Genomic DNA, 21,323 nt, shown 5'->3' on the forward strand with positions numbered 1-21,323 from the left:
ATAAATGCTGTCTTTTTGTCTCAAATTGAACATAAATACATTGATAATGCTCTTAAATATTACTTATGGGTTTTTACAATGTATAAAGAATTAAATCAATTTGAGAGAAATAAGGTTTGGAAACTTGTTCTTAGACCTATTGATAATTGACATCAAATGGGTCTTTAGGAATAAGTAAGATAAACTTGGTTTCGTGGTTCAAAATAAGGCTAGATTAGTGGCTAAATATTTCAATTAAGAAGAAGATATAAATTATGAAGAAACGTTCGCTCTTGTGGCAAGACTTAAAGCCATAAGGATACTCCTTACATATGCATATTTTAATAATTTTAAGTTATTTCAAATGAATGTCAAAAGTAATTTTTTTAATGATTTTATTTCCGAAGAAATTTATATTGAGAAACCATCCGAATTTGAGAATGTTTATTTTCCAACCATGTTTTTAAGTTATATAAAGCTCTTTATGGGTTGAAGCAAATCCCAAGGGCTTGGTACGAGGGACTTAGCTCATTTCTTATTAAGAATAATTTTTTTGAAAGACAAAATCGATATCATATTATTTATTAAATATTTTAAAAATATTTTTTTATTATTTAAATTTATGTTGATGATATTATTTTTTATTCTACAAATTTATGTTAATGATATTATTTTTTTATTCTACAAATGAATCTTTGTGTGAGCCATTTGCCAAAAGTAAGAGCTACGAATTCAAAATGAGTTTAATGGGAGAATTGATATTTTTTTTAGGATTATAAATTAAGTAACTAAGTAATAACTTTTATTAGTCAAACTAAATATACTTTGGATTTACTAAGACGATTTTACTTGAATAATGCTAAAGCCATTAACACACCAATAAAAGCCTCGTTACTTATCTTGTTGAGTGAGTCCAAGAAAAGCCTCACCTAAGTTGGATTCTCTCATAACTGAACGATATTAGGAATTACAGGTTACAGTTGGTTGGATCATTAAACTCTATATTATCATAAATTATGTAAATTAGAAGAGAAGAGGGATGATAGTCCACATCATCTCGATCATAGTTATCTTGTATAGTGATCTAAGGAAAACCTCATCATAACGACTTGAGTTAGATTTTCTCATATAAAAGAAAAGTGTGATCATTGAAGGGTATCGATGATATTTTGGGTCTAGGGTAAAGAATGGGAGAGAAGTATTCTTGATGGTCAATCTGTTTATATCAATTTAGATAATTAATTTAAAATGATAAAGTTAATTTGATGTAGTTCGAATATGTCATATTTAGAATTAGAAAAAAAGTGTGTTTTGAGATAAAAATATGATATGAAAATCCAAAGATAGAACCTTGGTTGGAAGTGGATCATTCTATAATATTCGCTCAAGTGAGCATATGTTCATTGGATAATAAAGACAAAGGGAGAAGGATTTAAACAAATTATAAGAGTTCAAATAATATAAAAAAATTATGTTTTTAATGTGTAGTATTATTCATTCTTAAATGGTTCAGCTCTAAAAAATTGAAGTGAACAAATATTTTTCTTTAATGTTATACACATCTCTAGTTGGTGTGTAACTATTTCTTAAGTGATTATAGTAAAATAACACAAAAGTTTCTCTATGTAGCGAGTAATATCAAGTAATATAATCAACGAGCATCAAATGTATGGACAAAAAAAGGAACGATGGGTGTCCGTGTTACATCACTTGTCCTCCTCACTTGAAAACGGATACAAATGTTGGCTGCTTCACGTTGGAACTGTTGTCCGTAGTACGCCATTTTGTTTGCCGAGCGACTCCGAGACAACTCCTGAGAGCATCCTATGATCTTATCAACGACACGTTACAGTGTAAGGATTGCATACGACGATCTCCTCAAATTGCTTGAAATCTCGAGCAATAATTGATCACAAGAGGAAGGGGAGCGGAGAAGGCGTGACCGACGTGATGCTGATATAGCATATCACGTGATGTCCATGTTGTGGTTGTCAGATTTTATATGCCCAGGAAATGCCACGTAGCCGCCTCGTCATCGACAGTTCCCCTCACGTTAGAATCTTTAGCAGCGAGTGCCGTCACATGGCTCATCGTATGATCCATAAATGAGGTTTCGTTTACCTGCCACTTGATTGGAGACTGTGACGGGCCCCACGAGGGCCGTAAACATTTCTCACGGGGTTTAACGTCATAAAATAATGACCCAAATTTATCTCCCAGTACTCGAGTGGAAATAATGACCGCCTCGTCATCGACTCCCTTCCTCGTTCATGGAAACAAATAGATTCGAGAACCAAATTGGACTGCGGTGGCACATTTAGGGAGCACGGTGTCCTCATCTTCTTCCTACCACTTCACCCCCCCATCCCCATCCCCATCCCCATCCGTGCTTAATGCAACGTCGCCGACCTCCTAATTGATTGACCCTACTACTCCTCCGTCCTCATGGCCCGATTCCAGCGCCACTTTGGTGGCTTCCGCTCCTCGCACCCCTCGCAGCAGCATTGCTCCTTCGCTTCCTCCTCCTCCTCCTCTGAAGAAGAAGAAGAAGATGATGATGATGAAGAGGAAGAGGAAGTGGATGAGCAAGAGGAGGAGTGCCCGATTTCTTCGCCTTTGATCGTGCCGGGACCGAAAGCAAAAGAGGGGGAGAGAAGGGAAAACCAGCGGCAGCACCAAATAGTGACGGTGCTGGTGGCGGCGCTGAGGAAGTCGCTAGTGATGTGCAGCGTGGCGTGCGGCCAGCGCGGCGCCTCCCCTGCTTCCATGGAGATCGGATGGCCCACCGACGTGCGCCACCTCGCGCACGTGACCTTCGATCGGTTCGATGGCTTCCTCGGCCTGCCTGCCGAGTTGGAGCCCGAGGTTCCCCCGAGGGTTCCCAGTGCCAGGTCTATCTCCTATCTCTTTCTTTGCCTTTTCCTCTTCTTTTGTTGTCGATCGTCTCCCTTTTTCATTCGGTTTGTTAATTGTCAATCATGATGTGGTTTGTAGACGCGGTAATCGTTTATGATTGTGGCATCACCATCTGTGTCTCTCACGAACACATCTTCGTTACTTGTTTGCTTGATTCAGTAGCTAAATCTGTTGGAATCGTGGTAAAATGGGACTCAAATGGATTACAATGCCAGACACTCAAACAGGATTCATGTACCAGTAATTATTCCTCGCCATCACTATGCAGCTCTATTTGTTGCCGATTAATTCCTAAATGGTATCTTCTTCAATTTCCGTGCTTGACTCTGATGCCTATCCCAGTCAGCCACCATTTCATCTCAGTTTACTTTATCTCATGTAAGGAGATAGGGGTGTTCTTTCTTGTATTTATATAAGGTGCTCGAGACAATGCGACACACCTGAATGTCTGAGGAGAGACTTAATTATTTGGAGGAATGGTTGGAGCTACTGAGAGCTCCTGTTTGGTGGGCAACACGATGATGACAAGAAGAGCTATAGATTAATTGAGTGAATCCCTTCCCTTTTTCACTTGTCTAATATTTCGACTGATTTCACTTGTCTAATATTTCGACTCAAAACATTCGTTCATCTAGGTGGTCTTTTTTATATAAAAGAGCTTTTAGTCCTCTTTGGGATAGCAGTATCGTTTGAATCCTTCCTCTAGAAATTTGCACATAGTTTTTCCGATTGTATCTTGGGATAAATTTATCTGTATCTTGTATGAGAATCTGATTTTTATCCTGGGATAAATTTATCCTCCACTAGATAATTCACTTTTATGAATTATCGTGTAGCGTTTGATCCATTAAGGACCCAAAAAATTCATTCATCTAGGTCGGTTTTATATAAAAGAGCTTTTAGTCCTCTTTGGAATAGCAGTATCATTTGAATCCTTCCTCCACTAGAAATTTGCACATAGTTTTTTTGATCGTATCTTGGGATAAATTTATCCCTATCTTGTATGAGAACCAGGTTTTATCCTCGGAAAGCATCCAATATGCTTCCAGATTCTATATTTATAACTTTCTCTTCATGTTTCAATATATCTTTTTTTATATTTCTTAATTAAATTTGATCTAGTTTAATTTAGGCTCTAACAATCTAATGAAAAATCTTGCATACCAAACTTTTGATTAAGAATATAACGAGGAGCTAACCTTCTTTAAAACAAATTAATCATAAAAACTGTTGTTATGTCCGATTGATTAATTGATTAATGTATTATTTAAAAAAATGAGGTTAGGTTTTGATCAAATTCTGCATGACACTTTAATAACTGTTCGTGCATTTAGTTAAACAAATTAAATTACTTTTATTGATAAATTAATATTGTTTCCACTAGATTCCTTCTTAAACAGAACCTGATATTTTTACTGTCTTTACTATTTTTGATAATAATCCTGATTTGTTTTTGGGTAATATTGGTTCAAACTTTGTTTCAAAAGTCAAATCTGAGAGATTTTGTTTTAATGAACTTTTTCTGTACTATGTTAACATTTTAATTAATTTTTAAAAATTTAAATTTCTAGATCTGAAGACTCCTAATACAAGTTTTGAAGATCTTTGATCTTTGGACAACTTCAAACTCGTAAACTATTTTAACATTTTAATTAATTTTAATACAAGTTTTCTGTACTATGTTAACATTTTAATTAATTTTTAAAAAATTAAATTTCTAGATCTGAAGACTCCTAATACAAGTTTTGAAGATCTTTGATCTTTGGACAACTTCAAACTCGTAAACTATTTTAACAAAACTTCCTACAATCAAATTCCTAAACAAAACCATGCCATATTTCTATTTTCATTAAAAAAAATCAAACTTTTCTATTTCTAGAATAACCAATTTAAATATATCTAAGCTTGATAAAGTGGAACAAGAAAGCTTAAAATCCAATTTTGACCTTTTTCTTTAATGATACACATAAAAAAGAAATTTGAATAGAAAATTTATTCTATAAAGAAACTTCTTTACTAACAAATTAATTACTACCTGTTTTATAGAAGTCTGTTCTGAAAAAGGATATCTAATTTTGAATTATCATAAATATTTTTTAAAAAATAGTTTAATAATTTTATGTTTAAAAATATTAAGAAGTTTTAAAAATTTTGAAATTTAAAGTCAGAAAATTCTAGACATCCATTTAATAATAATAATTCTGATTTTTCTTTTCCTTTAATTTTAATTTTTTTGAAAAATATTAAATATTTAAATAAGTTTTAATTGATATAAGAAAGAAATTATTTTTGATATATTGTGTAAGCTCTAATTCTAAAATAAATTTTTGCTTAAAGGAAAATTATTTTCGGATTTAGTTTCCTATTTTTTGAATTTAAAATTTAACGATTTCATGACATTTAAAATTCAAAATTTTATAATTCTTGTATTAAAAATATTATCGTCTGTTTTCATTTTTTTTTTAAATATCTTCTGTTAGAGACTTGTTTTGCTAACTTATATAATAATTTTATAAATTAATTTTGGTTTCTTGTCAAACAAACAATCTTGTACATGTTGTTTCATGTTCTAAATTGGACGTTTGATTCGATACTGTTCAAATTGATTAAGGTGATGTTTATTGTATAGTGGAAGTGATTAATGATATATTTCATTGCTCTTGTTGTTTGTATTATTTCCTTTATCTCAATTTTTAGTTCTACCGTGCACATTGTTTTTATCTTTGAGCAGTAGCAATAGAACCAGTCATGCCTTTCCTGATTGAATAGCCATCATTTATTTGATTTTAACTGTAGAGATCATAATTAATCTAATAAGTCATCTCATCAAATGTTTTTTTTTTTCATAGTACGAGTATATTTGGAGTTTCTGTCGAATCTATGCAGTGCTCCTATGATAAAAGAGGAAACAGCGTTCCAACGATTCTACTGTCAATGCAAAGGCATTTGTATTTACAAGGAGGTCTACAGGTTAGCTCATTCTTGCATATATATATATATATATATATATATATATATATATATATATATATATATATATATATGTACATGTATATGTAGATGTACATGTATATGTACATATATATATGTATGTATTTATTTATATATGTATGTATGTATGTATGTATTGGATACATATTCATCCATAGAATTCCTTATTTTCTTGAAGGTGGAAGGAATTTTCAGAATTAATGCTGAGAATAGCCAAGAAGTGTTTCTCAGAGAACAACTGAATAGAGGAATTGTACTACATGGAACTGATCTGCATTGTCTAGCAGGATTGATAAAGGTGTTATAAACATCCAACTTTATTAAAGAATTGAGTTTTTAGTTAAGCTATCTTTGATTTGCTAAGCATCTCCTGATTTAAGATCATTCATTTCGTGAACACAAATATACATTCTTTTGTACTGGGGGTGTTCTGAAGTAGAGTTAAGCGTTAAGATCGATTTCTTGCACTTTCTCAAAATAAAGAATATAGATTGATTCAAAAGAAGTGAATTTCCTGTTTCAGAAACTTTTTCAATTTCTAGAATGTTCTTGTTCTCCTTGAGTCAAGGTTCACAATTTCATGTATCAATACTATACCAATCAGGGTTTAGACTAGTACCTATAAGTCCGTGGCAATGTACCAACACTCGATATGCTGGTACCTACCAAGTTTCAAAGACAACCTAAAAAGGTTGAAAAAAGAAACCATATAGGTATCGAGTGGTCTTGTACCAACCATATACTAGGCATACCATGTGGTATAGGACTGGTACCAGACATACCACTAGGTTTACCATGGTCCGTACACCAGTAACATGTCAGACTGGTAAATACCATTTGTACTATTGGTGGTATTGCAAACATTCTTTTGAACAACTCTTCTTATTGCAAATACTTATGCCAATGATCATATATTAATATTCCATGAGCCTACAAATTTCTGTTTGTTCCATTCAAACCCAGTGATAGTACTCTTCTGCATCAAGTCTAAAAATGTTCAATTTTATTATATTTATTTATCTAAAAGTTAGTCTAACATAAATTTTTTTTCAACTACCTATTTCAAACCTTGAAGGAGACTCCAATATGTACATGATAGTATTTGTGTATTTTTCTACTGTTGTATGGATGTTTAAGAAGTTGCTATATCTCTATTTTCTTACTCTTTGCTTGATTTCTAATAACCTCCTTACACATCAGAATTTGGCACTGAACATGATCAAAAGACTTCAATTCTTATAGTAAATGAGGAATAAGAGACAATCAATGCATAGAGCCATTGGATCTATCAATCTTAGATTACAGAATTAAGAAAACAAAATTGTTGTGCAGATGAAATTTAATTCTGTTTGCGATTGAAAAATTCAAATGTATTTTGGTTCTTTTTGAACAATTCATTTAGTATTTAGCTGATCAGAAGTTCTTTTGCTGCTGTAGGCATGGTTTAGAGAGTTACCCAGAGGAGTACTCGACTCACTGACACCAGATCAGGTGATGCACTGCAACACTGAAGAAGTGTGCTCTGAAATTGCGAGGATGCTACCACCAACTGAAGCAGCATTGCTTGACTGGGCCATTAATTTGATGGCAGACGTTGTGGAGCACGAACACTACAATAAAATGAATGCTCGAAATATTGCAATGGTTTTTGCACCTAACATGACTCAGGTTACCAGAGAATGTTAGATCTTAGCTGAGTACTGTTCACGCAGAGTGAATCTATACTAAGGACTTTTTCATGTCTATTTTTCAGATGGCTGATCCATTAACTGAACTGATCCATGCTGTCCAAGTGATGAACTTCCTCAAGACATTGATCATAAAGACGCTGCGAGAAAGAGAAGAGGCATCTTTTGCTGCCATCGCATTCAGTTCGTACTCTGAATCTCCAAGTGACAAGGATGAAGCAACATTATCTAAACCTTCAGAAAAATATGCTCTGTGCACCAATGAGAAAATTCTAGGCATCTATGCCCTTGATAAAGTCGCTATAGGCAAACTCTTGTTCAATGGTGAACCATCATTGGGTAGCAGTGAAGGCAGCTTTGAGCCTAAAATTGAAATGATAGATGAATTAGATGCTACAAGAGATGAGTGTCAGTGTGGATATGTATATGGGGATGTGGAAAGTATGATGGATAGGGTGAGTTTTAGGAAGGTAGTGAGGAAGTTTTGCAGTCGCCCTATTTTTCAACTAAGTAGGTGCCCTAAGAAGCAGGCAAAGCTTGTAAATTTGGATGAAGGAAGAGAAGCTTGGACATGATATGCTTTGTATGACATGCAGAATATGTATCTTTGGGCCATTTATGTACTTCAATGTGTATTCAAAAATTTAGGAGATGGTAGCTTCTTCTTGTTCATAGCTTCAGCTTGGTAATAAGCAGAGTAAAAGTAATGCAGCAGGAAATGCTCAGCATCAACATAGTAGTAGTAGCTACAGATAGGGTTTCATGCTTCTTATTTAGTGGGATCACACCTGATTACATTCGACAACATTCGATAAAATAAAGACAAATAATTAAGGATACAAGCCTGAAATATTTTATATCCAATTCAACTAATTTGAAGGTGATGTATAGTGCAGCATTACCTACACTGAACTGGTTCTGACAGGAGACATCATCTCAGTGATATAAATGGAGCTAAGGTTTGACCTTCCTGGCGAAGCAGAGAGATCAGAGCAGAGAAATGCTAGTAAATGAATTGATGGAGAATGGGTTACATGAATCCAGAGAACGGACTCTTGCCTGGGCCATGCTTCATCACTCTCCGTCCCCTCCCTCTACCTGAGAAGACGGGAGAATAGAATCACAAAGTACATCTCACACAAATACTCACACAAATATTGTTTCTTCAGCCGTTCATATGCTTTTATCTCACACAAAGTACATCTCTAATGCAATTCATCTTCATTCAAACTTATAAGGGCTTAATCCCTTTACTTTTTTTTTTTTATCAATTTATTTCATTCAAATCAAATCTTGCCTACTCATATCTCATCTTAAAATTTTAAAAAGATATAATGAGATTCGATAAACTTTAGAGATAGAATTACATTAATAATCAAACACTTCTATCTCAACCTCTTTTGCCTCTATCCTATCTCACTCTTTTTCTTTTGATTTTGAGCATTAAATTGCCCCTTATTCATAAAGGGCTTAAGATTCAACAAAACAAATGACTAATAAAAGCCTTAGGACTATAACTAAAACTAAAGACTCTTAGGTCAATGATATACATGTAAACATGAAGTCCAATTAGATCTACTTTAACACTTTAAAGTATTTATTCTTCTCCCCAATATAACATGTATATATCTTCAGATCAAGCCAATCTATAGCGTAGCTCATAGATGTTGAGTCATATGATCATGAATTATGGATCCATAAATAGCATAGTTTATGGATGGATCTCTATAGCAATAAAGATTCATATAACATCTCAAATAGTTCAAAATTTACGATTTTATTAGTGTGGATTTACCAATCCTTCATACACGAAGCAGCCCGGTAACTCTACGATTTAATGAACATCGAGTAATTATAATGCTAACAACAACAACATGTCGCAATTGAATGCACACATTCAATGAACTGCATCACAATAGGAAATCTTAGCTACACGTAGATAACTGATGTGGACTTGAGCTTTTGCTTCTTCCTCTACATTTCAGTAGTGCCCCTTTGTCCTTGTTACTGCAACAATGTCTACTTCTTTCCATTGTCTCTTAGTAAGCAATTCACTGACTCATAGAGGGGGAAAAAAATTCAACCTCTCATTATTGATAATTTCTTAAAGAATAATAAAATATTATTTTAATATTTATAGCTCTAAATTTTATTTTACTTTTTTTTTCACGTCCCTTATTTCATCCTCATTGTCGAAAAGGATTACAAATAGTAATTATCAAAGAGGGTTACAAATAGTAATTATCAAAAAGGATATAATAGAGAAGAAAAAATAAGTCGACATTTGAGGCAATTTAAGTATCCTAGAATTATTCTGTAATTATTCATTCCCGAATAAGGCAAAACTAAGATTGGTCATCTGAAAACGGGTAATTCCTCACGGTTTAAAGTGGTCGGGCTTGTAAAGACTACTGATTAACCTTAGGAGATGACATCCACTGTGGTGGGTTGAAGAGGACTTGATGATGTTTGGTCTTGTATTACTTGAAGAGCGTCGAGTCAAGGCTTCTTTGAGCCGATAGCGATTTCAGTGATCTTGCCTTTTTTAGGTACATCCCCATAAGAAGGTTAAGAGAGTTTGTACTGGTAAAGATTAGTGACCAACTTTATGAGATGACACCTATCCGAGTGCTCAAAATGGGGATTCTAATAAGATTACATTCAGCATTCAGAGCGACATATGCATCCATCTCGGCGCTCGAACTGACGTTGATTCCCAAAGTATGAGACTACGGTAAGATCACATTTAGTTTATATTGGTTGAAGAATTGGAGTCATTACTTACTGCAATCACGACGGGCCGTCGTTTTCTTTGTATCTTCTTCCCAATCACGTGGCTTGCAGGAGGTTCCAATCCACAGTCTGCACAAAACACGGCAAAGCACAAGAATGGAAGTGTTCAGCTTGGGAGTTCAACCACCACCTACCCAGTTTCCTTGTTCGACGATGGACTTTAATGAAAGACATCGTCTCATGAATCTCCCTCTCACTCTCCACACACGTCCATTTACTTCCCAAATCATTGATATCCATATTCTCCGTCAATCCCCACCCCATTCTCTGCGTGGTTTGGCCCGTTGGAATGGTTGCGATCGCCCATTTCCGAGGACATCAAGCAGGCATCTTTTGCTGCACTTCTTCTCTGTCTCCTACCCTTTGCTGAGAGTTGCCATCATCAAGGAGTATAGTGCTCTGTTTTGGACGGCCGAGCTCATCACTGTAACTGGAAGATTAGCAGCTCTTGATTCGGTCATGGGCAGCGGAGCCGTGAGGACGGCGTTGGTGGTGGCGGGGCGGGTGGCCAACGACGTGCTCAGCTTCGTTGTCTTTACTCTGCTGGACGTGGTGGACGGGCTCCTCTGCTTCTTCTACAAGCTGGCGGATTATGCGCTGGAGGCGCAGTGGAAGCCCTGCTACTGCTCCTCCTCGCCGGGTGGAATCATCTCTGGCAGTAGCAAGATCTTCGTCCTCTCCATGATCTCCTCCACCAAGCTACATCTCGAGGACATCTCCGATACTCTCTACTCCCGCCCTTCCTTCCTCTCCGAAACCTCCAAGACTGTCCTCGACGAGCTCCGCAGGCGAAAACTCATCCGGTGGCGGCGCAGCACTTCGCCGTCCTCTGTAACCGCCGCCACCACTGTCACCGTCAACTCCACCATAATCCAGATGCTACAGGGAAAGATGGGCAGCAAGAAGTCGCACCCCGTCCGCTCCTGGTCCGACTGTCCATGCGACAGCTGCTCCCCGTCCGGCTCGCGCGACACTCTCTTCGTCCATGCCGAATGCCCCAAAGGTTAGCCTTGAACCAGAGTTACACAGTAGGTAAATCTAACGTGACGGCCATATGATAAGCAATGCGGCTTAGATGGAAGCATGGCAGAGGAGGACGTGCTGTTCATCCATGGATTCATATCCTCATCAGCATTCTGGACGGAGACGGTGTTCCCCAACTTCGGCGACGAGGCCCGGGCGAGGTATCGCCTGCTTGCGGTGGATCTGCTGGGGTTCGGCAAGAGCCCCAAGCCGGTGGACTCGCTGTACACGTTAAGAGAGCACGTCGAGACCATCGAGAAGTCCGTCCTGGAGTGCTACAACGTCAAGTCCTTCCACCTCGTAGCACATTCTCTGGGCTCTCTCCTCGCGCTCGCCCTCGCCGTCAAGCACCCCGGCGCGGTCAAATCCCTCACCATCCTCGCGCCGGTAACCCAGCCGACGTCTCTGCTAGCTATATTTCATCTCGTTCTTTGGTGTTCTCTTGTTGATCATCGAGCATCGGCAGCCGTACTTCCCGGTGCCGAAGGGGGAGCAGGGGACGCAATACGTCCTGCGGCGGGTGGCGCCGCGACGGGTGTGGCCACCGATCACATTCGGCTCGTCGGTGATCTGCTGGTACGAGCACATCAGCCGCACGGTGTGCCTCATCCTGTGCAAGCACCACCGCCTGTGGGAGCGTATCTTCAAGTTCGCAACACGTAACAGGTAGTTGACTATACACCAAGTTGCTCGATCCCATAATAATACTCGTGAGATGTAGAGAGGATGTCCACCGAAAACATGTTTGGCGTCGTCCCATGGACTGAATCATACAATAATACACGAAGACTTGGATGAGGATGACCTAAGAATGCCGCTAACTTAAGGGAACCACCATGGTTTCCTACGACCCCCTTGTTGGTATGAGTAGTTCACCGTCTCACCAGACACCGGTGAAGCGGCTGGTCCACCCACATCCACGAGTAAATGTGATGTACTGATCAGTAAATGTGGTGTGTTTCACTGGCAGGGTTAGGACGTACCTAATGGACGGCTTCTTCTGCCACGCTCACCACGCTTCGTGGCACACTCTCCACAACATCATCTGCGGCAGCGCCGGCAAGATGGAGGGGTACCTCGACGAGGTGAGGGACCGGCTAAGCTGCGACGTCGCGGTGTTCCATGGGAGAGACGACGAGCTCCTCCCGCTGGAGTGCAGCTACGCCGTCAAGTCCAAGATCCCGCGAGCTCGCGTTACGGTCGTCGACGACAAGGATCACATTACCATCGTTGTGGGCCGGCAGAAAGCCTTCGCCAGAGAGCTTGAGGAGATCTGGAGGAATGCCAAATCTAATTCAGAGCGTTACTCTCAAAGAAGAAAAAATTAGGGAGAAAAAAGAAACTCCTAAAAACGACCCCCCAAAAAAAAGGAAAAGGGAAACAGTATGTATCCCTTAGGAGATATTTCCTCAGAGGAAAGGTGGGAAAAGTCTCTTCTATGTGTGTTTTTAAGGATTTGATATTATTTCCTTTGTCAATAAAATTCATACAATTACCTACGCAGCCTTTTGTTCTTCCAAATTATTGGTGTAATTTATATGGTGATACGAAGTTTATATTGGATTTGAGACACGAATAAAGCACGGACTCGAGATGTGCATGGGTTTGCGAGCGTTGTCAGTACCAAACTGGAGTTCCATAAAGTAGTCACCACGTCACGTGAATGGGTTGTACTTCATGTCAGACACAGTAACATCGCTGTAATAAATATAATAACTATTTATATATATATATTTATAATTATTATGAAACAATAAATCACACGTCCGTATACTGTAGTATCACGTGACCGTACTACCTTTTCCAATGGAGCGATTCAGCATCTCCCGACGCCAAAGCACTCGATAGATCGAGTTGGATGATGATATTGATACATCCGAGAAGTCGGCGGCCCAGACCACAATATGCTCAAACTTCATCAAATATGAGGCCCACTTCGGTGTCTGTCGGTACAGGCCCACATAAGCCCATGGCCCACCAAAGCCTAATGATCATCATTGGTTGCATGATGCGTAATTGGGGATTTAGGGGCTCGCACGTAAATTTGGCCGTCGGCTTCCGACCATTTTACCTTTAGTGGAATTCCTTTTCGACCTTTTCGTCTTCCCCCTTCTTTCTTCTTTCTTCCACCGTCCTGTGGGCCGAGAGGGGGAAGCTGGCTGCGCAGATCTGGAAGCGGCTGTTCCCGTCGGGAAGCGGCACGAGGAGGCTGCTGTTTTACGCCTCGGGGTCGGTGAGCCGCAGCTCGCCGCGGCGGGCGGCGGATCGCTTCGCCCGCATGGACTGCTGCCGCTCTGCCAACCCCTTCCGCCTCTGCTCGGCCCTCCGGGTGCTCGGCTCCTTCATGGTGTTTCTGGTGCTCGCCATCGTCACCCTCTCTTACTACGCGGTAGTCGTCGTCGCCTGGGGCCCGCGCCTCTCTCACGGCTTCCCCGTCTCTGTCCTTGCCTCTGTCATCATTGTCGTCTTCCATCTACTGGTACGCGGAATCCAAACTATACTCAATGTCCAATACCCTTGTAGCCAATGTTGGAAGGAATTCTCTTACTTGTCATAACTCCTAATTGAAAATTTATCTGCCCAACGAACCAAAAGAAGAAATAGTAATTGTTGCAGGCTTGGATATTTGTGAAGCCGCCTCAAGATCAGATAATTGGAACAGAAAGGTAAAACTAATGGTGACTTTTTTGTAAGGCCCAACAATAGGCATAATCGATTAGGTTATTAGGTAAGGGCCTGAGAAAAGGACACAATGTATATATGTTGCAGCTTAATAGTGCTCCTGCCTATGCTGTGCTAGTGAAGGTTTCCCCTTTTTGGTTTTCTTTGCAGAGGGGTCAGACGAGTAGATTCCTTTTCTCCTCACCTCCTCTTTATATGTCTAGTCCAGGTTGTTATTGAGCAGCAAAATGAGATGTGATGCTCTAACAGGATGCAGATTGAGGTGGTCTGACATTCAATTGTCTCTATGCAGATGACTGGCTTGTTTTAATGGAAGCTAATAACAAGAATACAGAGTGTTGTACCTGGTGAGATAGAATGGCTGGACTTTTGGGAGTTCAGAGACTGGAAGATTTTAAATTTTACACTTTGCTTTCAGTAGATTCCATTCCCCCAGTACAACCAATTGTTGAAATCAATTCTGATGGGGATCGTGAGCCTGTCTTATAAGTATGGAGCTGGATTTCTTATTAGAAATGAGCAGGGTCATATTATTTGAGTTGGATATCATCACTTGGTTGTTCATTCTGTTAAATGTTAATAATATTAAATAATTCGGAGGTGCTTGGAGAGGGTAAGAAACAGCTATCTTTTTCATATTATGCTAGAGTAATTTGGATTGGACAAGTTTCAGAAACTATAATCTAGATGTCATGATGCTTAATCTCTAAATGTTGTCATGTGTTATACCAAGTATTGGTTAATCTGTGCTGAATTAATTGTATTTTGCTTGCTTTTGAAAGAGTTATGAAGACACAATGTGCTTTTGTAGAGAAGGTTTATGCCTCCAGTCAGGGATGTTGCAAGGGAATTAGTGATTAATGGGTACTTGGGGACCTCAGACATGCTTTTACTGAGAGGCTCTTCCTAAAGAAAAAGTAATTCAAGTATAAGTAGGAAATTGCAGAAATGGATAAGTGAGGTTATTTTATTGTAGGATTCGGCATTCTTAGCTAAAAGTTGCGGAATCAAGGAGTTACTGATGGCTACTGTAGGTTCCATGTCTTGGAAGTTATATTATGATGTTATGCTGCATGTTCAATATTAAGGTTTCAGAAGGGAAGAGGTTGGCAGGTGAAAATTTTCTTGTTATTATATGAACACGGTTTCCTCTAGACAAGCTTCATATTGTTGCATTAGAGTTCAGTGATATGCTTCTAGATTTTTCAGAATTTATCTTTTTCTTTTTGCAAAAAGAAACATTAGTTAAGATTTAACAATTCTACCAAATGACCTATTGAGGTCGTTTTGGATAGTTACATACAGATCATGAGAGAAAAGGTCTTCCCATATGACAGAAAGCTTATCAGATCTGGAGTTTTTGGCAGCCCAGTGTGCTGCTAAATTACATTCTCTAAAGCCGTGTAAAATGGCATGGGAATTAAGCTGTAACAATTGATGTTTGATGCCATTAACTGAATGCTTGATTAGCCATGGGGGTTGCTAGTTTGATTTGAGCAGGTTTACTAATGTGATGGAGTCTGTCTTAATTTGTAAATTGACATAACTATTGTTGAGTGCATATTGGAGTCCCATTCTACAGCTTTTGCTTCACACTGTAGTGCTGAGCTGCTGCATATATACTGAAGTCCAGCTGCTTTGCATCTTCCACGAGGGTCCCGGAGAATGAAGCCAGTTCCTCCATCTTGCAAAGAACAAGATCCATCAGTGTTTAATTTAAACTAGCCTACAGGAGATTTTTGCCATTGAAGATGTAGAGTTTTGCTTAGTATCGAGTCTTTAGACAGATGATCTGGCATAATAGCCAGTGTGAGCCAGAGCCTGAACCCCAACACACTTAATGGAAGGTGTTGAGTTATTAAAGAGGGCATTATTCCTTGATTTCCAAATGAACCATAGTTGGTTTGCAATGACTGCCTGTATTAACTTTCCCCATCCTGTGATTGTCCCTTCTTTCAGTCAATCACCCTGAAACCAGATAAGTTTATATTCAAAAGTGTATTGGAGATTGTTTTGCCACCAATACCATAATTGGTTGGAAAAGGAACGCGTAAAAAACAGATGTTGGATAGTATGAAAGGTCATATTGAAGTGGCGAAGTCTATCAGTAGTAGGTAGTCTTTGGTGAAGAAGTTTCCAACAGATGAGGTGAATTCTAGGAATAACGGCCTAAGGGGAAGGCTACACAAATCACGCCAGCCATACCAACATTCTGAAGTATTTGTATTTAGGTTCTTTAGATGAATAAATGCACCCCTTGAAGTAGCTTTCCCAGAAGGGTGACCCTTCTGTATCCAGGTGTCATCACTAAGAAACTTAGCAATCTCTACAGCTTTTATAGCATCCAAATCAGACATGCACATATCCAATAGCAACTGGTATTTCTAGCTCCCAGATTGGATTAGCACATCAATCTTAGCATCTGTAGGCAGCACACTATAATTAATAAATGAAGGTTTGTATTGGAAATGTATATTATAAAGCCAAGGGTCTTGAGACAAAGATGTACTTGATCAACCTTGGCAGAATTTATCTTTTGCAACTGTGTGAATCTCTGTAAAATAAACATTGTCGTATGTGGTTGTTTCTACTGTCCTTTCACCTTGTGAATATTTAAAGTGTTTTTCTATTTACATGTTTACTTACACAAGTAACATTAAATGTTTCCTGTCATGTGCAAGATCATGATGGTGTTTTGTGTAGGATGACTTATTTTGAGTAATAGATAAATCTACTTGTCTTTGCTTAAACTTTGTTAAATTCAACTTATAATTTCTCATCTAGCTGTCATCATTATTGTGGATGCTATAACTGAAAAGGTTTGTTTGCAAATTATTCAAGACTGTGTTTTTCTCTGCAGCTTGCATTGTTAATATGGAGTTATTTTATGGTAGTTTTTCATGATCCTGGTGTTGTTCCTGCTAACTGGAGGCCTTTACTTGATGAAGAGGGTTTGGAAAGAACTGCTTCTGCAACACTGTCTGATTATATTGCTCCTGAAACAAGAGCTTCTACATCTTCCACTCCAGAGGGAATAGAAAGAAGACCAAATACAGGATATTGCGCTCGTTGTCAAAATGGCAAACCTCCTCGTTGCCATCACTGTTCTGTTTGTATGTTAGTCTTGTTCTTGCTATTTGATTGTTCATAGAACTAATTAGTTTTTGTTTTCCCATCATTATTTATCTTTGCGAGTACTTGCTTGAACTTTTTCTCAAAGTCCTCTTTTTATGCTATAAAAATGAACTGCCAGTAAGAATTTGTCATTGCACTATATCAATCATTAATTATTTTTTCTTAATGTATAATTTAACAAATTATACTTAATATGCAGATTTTATATAACTTAATATCAGGTAGAATGTTGGATATTAGTGATTGAGTAATAAAACAATGTTCAGTAATTGCTAGGAATTGCGGTTTCTGAATTTGGTCATAACATCTTCTTCAATGATGGATGGTTCTTCACTCATATTTTAAAACAGGCCTCTTGACTTCTGTGATTGTTCATTTTCAGTCATCTGATTCTTGTAGGTCAAAGATGCGTGCTTAAGATGGATCATCATTGCGTATGGGTTGTTAATTGTGTAGGGGCTCGCAATTACAAATTCTTTCTCCTATTTCTGGTATGTCTAGTATTTTTCAATATGCATGTTCTACTACACATCAGGTTGTTAGATTTTGGATGATAAGTTCTGTCCATGCATTGCTTGAATTTTGAAGTTCAGTTTGTAAACAATGAATATGATTTAATGCATGACCAAGAACAACTCTACAAGATGGCATTTGAAAAGAATTTATGGTTTTGGGAAACTGAATATTATTATAGGATACGATGGAGTTGATACTTTGTGAAATAGAGATCTTTGAAAATTGCAATAATTTTTTAAATCAAATGAAAAATAAATGATTGGTAAAATTTCTTTTGTTATCATATTATGGGTTTTTATTAATAGATCTAAAAAATATTAGTATTTTTTACTTCATATTGTTTTGTGAGCTCTTTAATCTTTTTACTTCAAATTTTTTTGTCTCAAATTAATGATTTTTTATTTTTATGAATTTAATAATTCTAATTCCTTTTTATCCTAACCTGGACCTTGGATCCATATTGCTTGATCCAGTGATCTCATTTCTGATCTCAAATTATTTTGGATCACAAAATTTCAGTTTTAAGAGCTTGTATGCCTATAGACTTCAAAATGGAGCTTTCTACTGCCATAATGAGCCACGTGAGGTTGAAACAAGGATGCAAATGTTTCCAGCCTTTTTCGTACAATGCCAATAAGGCATGAAACAGGTAAAAAGACCTTCAACCTGAGATTTTGTAGGAAAACAGCTGGAAACATTTGCATCCTTGTTTAAATTTGTACTAGTTGATACCCTTGAAAATTTTGTGGTGAATAGAAAACCTTGATTTGTCGCAGAGTAAGAACCAAAAATTAAAGTTTCTTTAGATTTGTCTAAAAATGCTGCTGCTGATTCATGAATCATTGGTTCGCTTGAGTAGGATGTCGTAATGTGCTAGCTTTTACTTTATGTGAAAGCTAATTACTGTTCAATTTTGTAAATTCTGATCTTCAATCCAGAATACAAATTGATCATACCATTCTGTCTTTCTACTTCAAAAAATTGTCCTAGAGATTAATTTAGTCATCTCCTTACCTATTCTGTGTAATTCTGTATTTGTATCTGTAAAATTTTAGTTTAGACATTTCTATTATGGAAATTTAGGTAGAATGTGTAGGAAGATGGAGACTGAATAACCAAATATGTGCACAGAGCTAACAGTTAAATCACTTGTCTGATGGACATCACCAAAGACTTGATTTCCATGCTCAAGTATGAGGTTTCTAGGTGGAAGTGAAGCTAAATTGGTGACTTGATTTTTATCCAATAATTAGTTCGATTACATGGTATGATCCTGGAATTACAATTTGTTTAGACCTATCAGTTAATCCTTGATGATTTTCATTAACAACAAATGTGCACACATACACATGCACAGAGGATCACATCTTCTGCTGCGGAAAAAGATGGAAGTCATATATGTGGTCATTCTTTGCTGTTTGTTTTATAGTCATTGTTCATTTTACAACTGGTTTACATGATTTCACTTGCTAATGATTATCTGCAACATTCAGTCAAGTAGCAAGCTTCTTCATTGTTGTAAATGTTTGCTGATGTTTATAAAAATGGTTATATGAATTTTTGTCCCTCAAAATGCACTTCTCTAAATTTTTAATCTCAGATATATACTTTCCTGGAGACGATTTTGGATACCTTTGTCTTGCTTCCAAATTTTGTCAAGTTCTTTGGTGATGCGAGGAAACATTCTAGTTCACCTGGCAATCTTGCGGTTACATTTCTAGCTTTTGGTAAGCTTTATTCCTACATCCAAAAAATAAGAGCTTACCTTTTATTCAAAGTTTTCCAGTGGTATATTTATTATGGCTGTTCTTTATTGCAGTTCTTAATTTAGCTTTTGCATTAAGCCTTCTCTGTTTCGTGGGTATGCACACATCTCTTGTCTTGAGCAATACTACCACGATAGAGGTAATATATGACTTTTGAGAGTGTATTTTGTTTCTCATTAGACTCTGAAATTGCTTATTACGCAAACTGGAATTTGCCTTTTGTTAGAAAAACACATTCAAACAGCTATTTTTAGGTGTTTAGGTGGTTATGAGTGTGGAAGCATATAGACTCATTTTCTTTTTATCCAAATACAATATGCATGCTTTAGGTTTATGAGAAGAAGAAGGCAGTTATCTGGAAGTATGACTTAGGAAAGAGGAAGAACTTCGAACAGGTACTTAATCATTTACCCTGACAGAGCATTTTTCTCATGATCTCATCTCTTTACTATATAATTTAGGTTTTCGGAACAAAGAAGTTGCTGTGGTTCCTCCCATTATTCTCAGCAGAAGATTTAGAAAAGATACCTGCACTAAAAGGCCTAGATTTTCCAACACGTTCAGATGTTGAGCTGTGAAGTATGGTGGATCTATGCAGTTTCTCCACCAGTCACACAGCTATCTTATGTCATTTGTGCCTTACAATGTAGATGTGTATGTTATGTATATTACTCGATTAACTTCGTTTTTTGGTTGATAAAAAGACATAGTGATCAATAGGCAACCATCTGTCCATTTATAACCTGGAATCTATCTATCTCTATATATATAAATATAATATGAGAGTTAGAAAATTATATACTGAATTTTACAGATCCAATGAGAACCAATACTAATATGTGGAGTTTGGTTTAGGTTTGTATTTATGTTTTATTATTATTTTTTAATAAAACCAAATGAGTGTGAATACCAGATTGAGATTTTATTAATTTAGGAAGATGTCACATGTCCTATCTTGAATGCTGATAGCAAGGATTTGAGATCAAATCCTATCTATCTTGCTTATCCTTGCAGAAAAAGCCATACATCAAGACTTAACTGATAATTTAAAATTCATAATTGAACACGAAAATTAGATTATGGTTGTTTATGTAGCAGTAGTGTTTCACATATACATGCAAATATGAAGCTGTTTTATCCATCGGCCGTGACGGACGCTATGCTCGCAACACCACGACTAGCGTTGGCCACAAACCAAGTCGCAGACTATCACATAAGCACAACAAATCGGTAAACTGTATACCAAGACAGTTTAAAGGAATGCATGAGAATAGAGAAAGATGTGATGATCTCCATGGTATTCGCAAAATTTGTTGTTTAGGGATCTTAACCTTTTCTATTCCTGTTTTTAGACAAAGTTGGACTAATCACAGAGGGCACAACAAGTTGGGGACTGAAATGTAACTTAGGATTTTAAAGGTACGTTTTTCTCTCCCCAAAAGAATTCAAATTGATCTGTCAACTAGGTGAGATTTGCATCATACCCATACATACTAGAGTAACAAAAGGATGATAAATTCTAAATTGTAATATTTACTATTGAGTATCCAACATATACTCTCTCCCTCTACATTTGTTAGTTGTTAGGATCTAACATTTTGGGTGTGATAGATGATATGCATCCTGCGTTACTTATTTTATGAATGCTTCGATTTGGGATGGGTACCATTGATGTGAAGTTTTCTTGACAAGAGATTTTACTTATTTAACACATTGTATAACAACAGCACACGCAAGAATGCAGGATCTGTGAAAATTTTGACCTTTTTCTTTATTGTTAATAAGTTGTTCTTTTACACAACTGTTATCACAATTTTTGTCCAACTTCAATTTG

At 37.3% G+C, this 21,323-nt stretch overlaps 3 protein-coding genes across 4 annotated transcripts; all 3 read left to right on the forward strand.

The window, feature by feature from the left end:
* Nucleotides 1-2,294: 2,294 nt before the first annotated feature.
* LOC135612802 (rho GTPase-activating protein 3-like) lies at nucleotides 2,295-8,246 on the forward strand. 2 transcript variants are annotated; one of them, XM_065109493.1, is made up of 5 exons: nucleotides 2,297-2,870; nucleotides 5,745-5,865; nucleotides 6,065-6,184; nucleotides 7,324-7,554; nucleotides 7,640-8,246. In XM_065109493.1, the coding sequence occupies exons 1-5, from the start codon at nucleotides 2,425-2,427 to the stop codon at nucleotides 8,147-8,149; spliced, it is 1,428 nt and encodes a 475-aa protein (XP_064965565.1). In that variant the 5' UTR covers nucleotides 2,297-2,424; the 3' UTR covers nucleotides 8,150-8,246. The 2 variants fall into 2 exon arrangements, with proteins under 2 accessions (XP_064965566.1, XP_064965565.1); XM_065109494.1 differs by lacking the exon at nucleotides 6,065-6,184 and having other exon boundaries at nucleotides 2,295-2,870.
* A 2,084-nt stretch (nucleotides 8,247-10,330) lies between these two features.
* LOC135611809 (probable lysophospholipase BODYGUARD 1) lies at nucleotides 10,331-12,785 on the forward strand. Its single transcript, XM_065107446.1, has 4 exons — nucleotides 10,331-11,370; nucleotides 11,443-11,777; nucleotides 11,857-12,056; nucleotides 12,361-12,785. The coding sequence occupies exons 1-4, from the start codon at nucleotides 10,464-10,466 to the stop codon at nucleotides 12,716-12,718; spliced, it is 1,800 nt and encodes a 599-aa protein (XP_064963518.1). The 5' UTR covers nucleotides 10,331-10,463; the 3' UTR covers nucleotides 12,719-12,785.
* A 642-nt stretch (nucleotides 12,786-13,427) lies between these two features.
* On the forward strand, nucleotides 13,428-20,213 carry LOC135612803 (probable protein S-acyltransferase 12). Its single transcript, XM_065109495.1, has 7 exons — nucleotides 13,428-13,869; nucleotides 16,933-17,185; nucleotides 17,607-17,698; nucleotides 19,324-19,450; nucleotides 19,543-19,628; nucleotides 19,819-19,884; nucleotides 19,951-20,213. Exons 1-7 carry the CDS (start codon nucleotides 13,669-13,671, stop codon nucleotides 20,065-20,067), a joined length of 942 nt encoding a protein of 313 aa, XP_064965567.1. The 5' UTR covers nucleotides 13,428-13,668; the 3' UTR covers nucleotides 20,068-20,213.
* Nucleotides 20,214-21,323: the final 1,110 nt, after the last annotated feature.

The sequence above is a fragment of the Musa acuminata genome, chromosome BXJ2-5, assembly GCF_036884655.1.
Source record: "Musa acuminata AAA Group cultivar baxijiao chromosome BXJ2-5, Cavendish_Baxijiao_AAA, whole genome shotgun sequence".
Lineage (NCBI taxonomy): Eukaryota > Viridiplantae > Streptophyta > Magnoliopsida > Zingiberales > Musaceae > Musa > Musa acuminata.

Bases quoted from the DNA above. Each gene is read 5' to 3' on its own strand.
- LOC135612803 (XM_065109495.1), top strand. From the start codon at position 13,669: ATGGACTGCTGCCGCTCTGCCAACCCCTTCCGCCTCTGCTCGGCCCTC. The intron at 17,186-17,606 runs GTATGTTAGTCT...TGATTCTTGTAG, and splicing joins TTGCCATCACTGTTCTGTTT to GTCAAAGATGCGTGCTTAAG. The intron at 19,629-19,818 runs GTAATATATGAC...TGCATGCTTTAG, and splicing joins GCAATACTACCACGATAGAG to GTTTATGAGAAGAAGAAGGC.
- LOC135612802 (XM_065109493.1), top strand. From the start codon at position 2,425: ATGGCCCGATTCCAGCGCCACTTTGGTGGCTTCCGCTCCTCGCACCCC. The intron at 6,185-7,323 runs GTGTTATAAACA...TTGCTGCTGTAG, and splicing joins GTCTAGCAGGATTGATAAAG to GCATGGTTTAGAGAGTTACC. The intron at 7,555-7,639 runs GTTACCAGAGAA...TCTATTTTTCAG, and splicing joins TTGCACCTAACATGACTCAG to ATGGCTGATCCATTAACTGA.
- LOC135611809 (XM_065107446.1), top strand. From the start codon at position 10,464: ATGGAAGTGTTCAGCTTGGGAGTTCAACCACCACCTACCCAGTTTCCT. The intron at 11,778-11,856 runs GTAACCCAGCCG...GAGCATCGGCAG, and splicing joins CCCTCACCATCCTCGCGCCG to CCGTACTTCCCGGTGCCGAA. The intron at 12,057-12,360 runs GTAGTTGACTAT...TTTCACTGGCAG, and splicing joins AAGTTCGCAACACGTAACAG to GGTTAGGACGTACCTAATGG.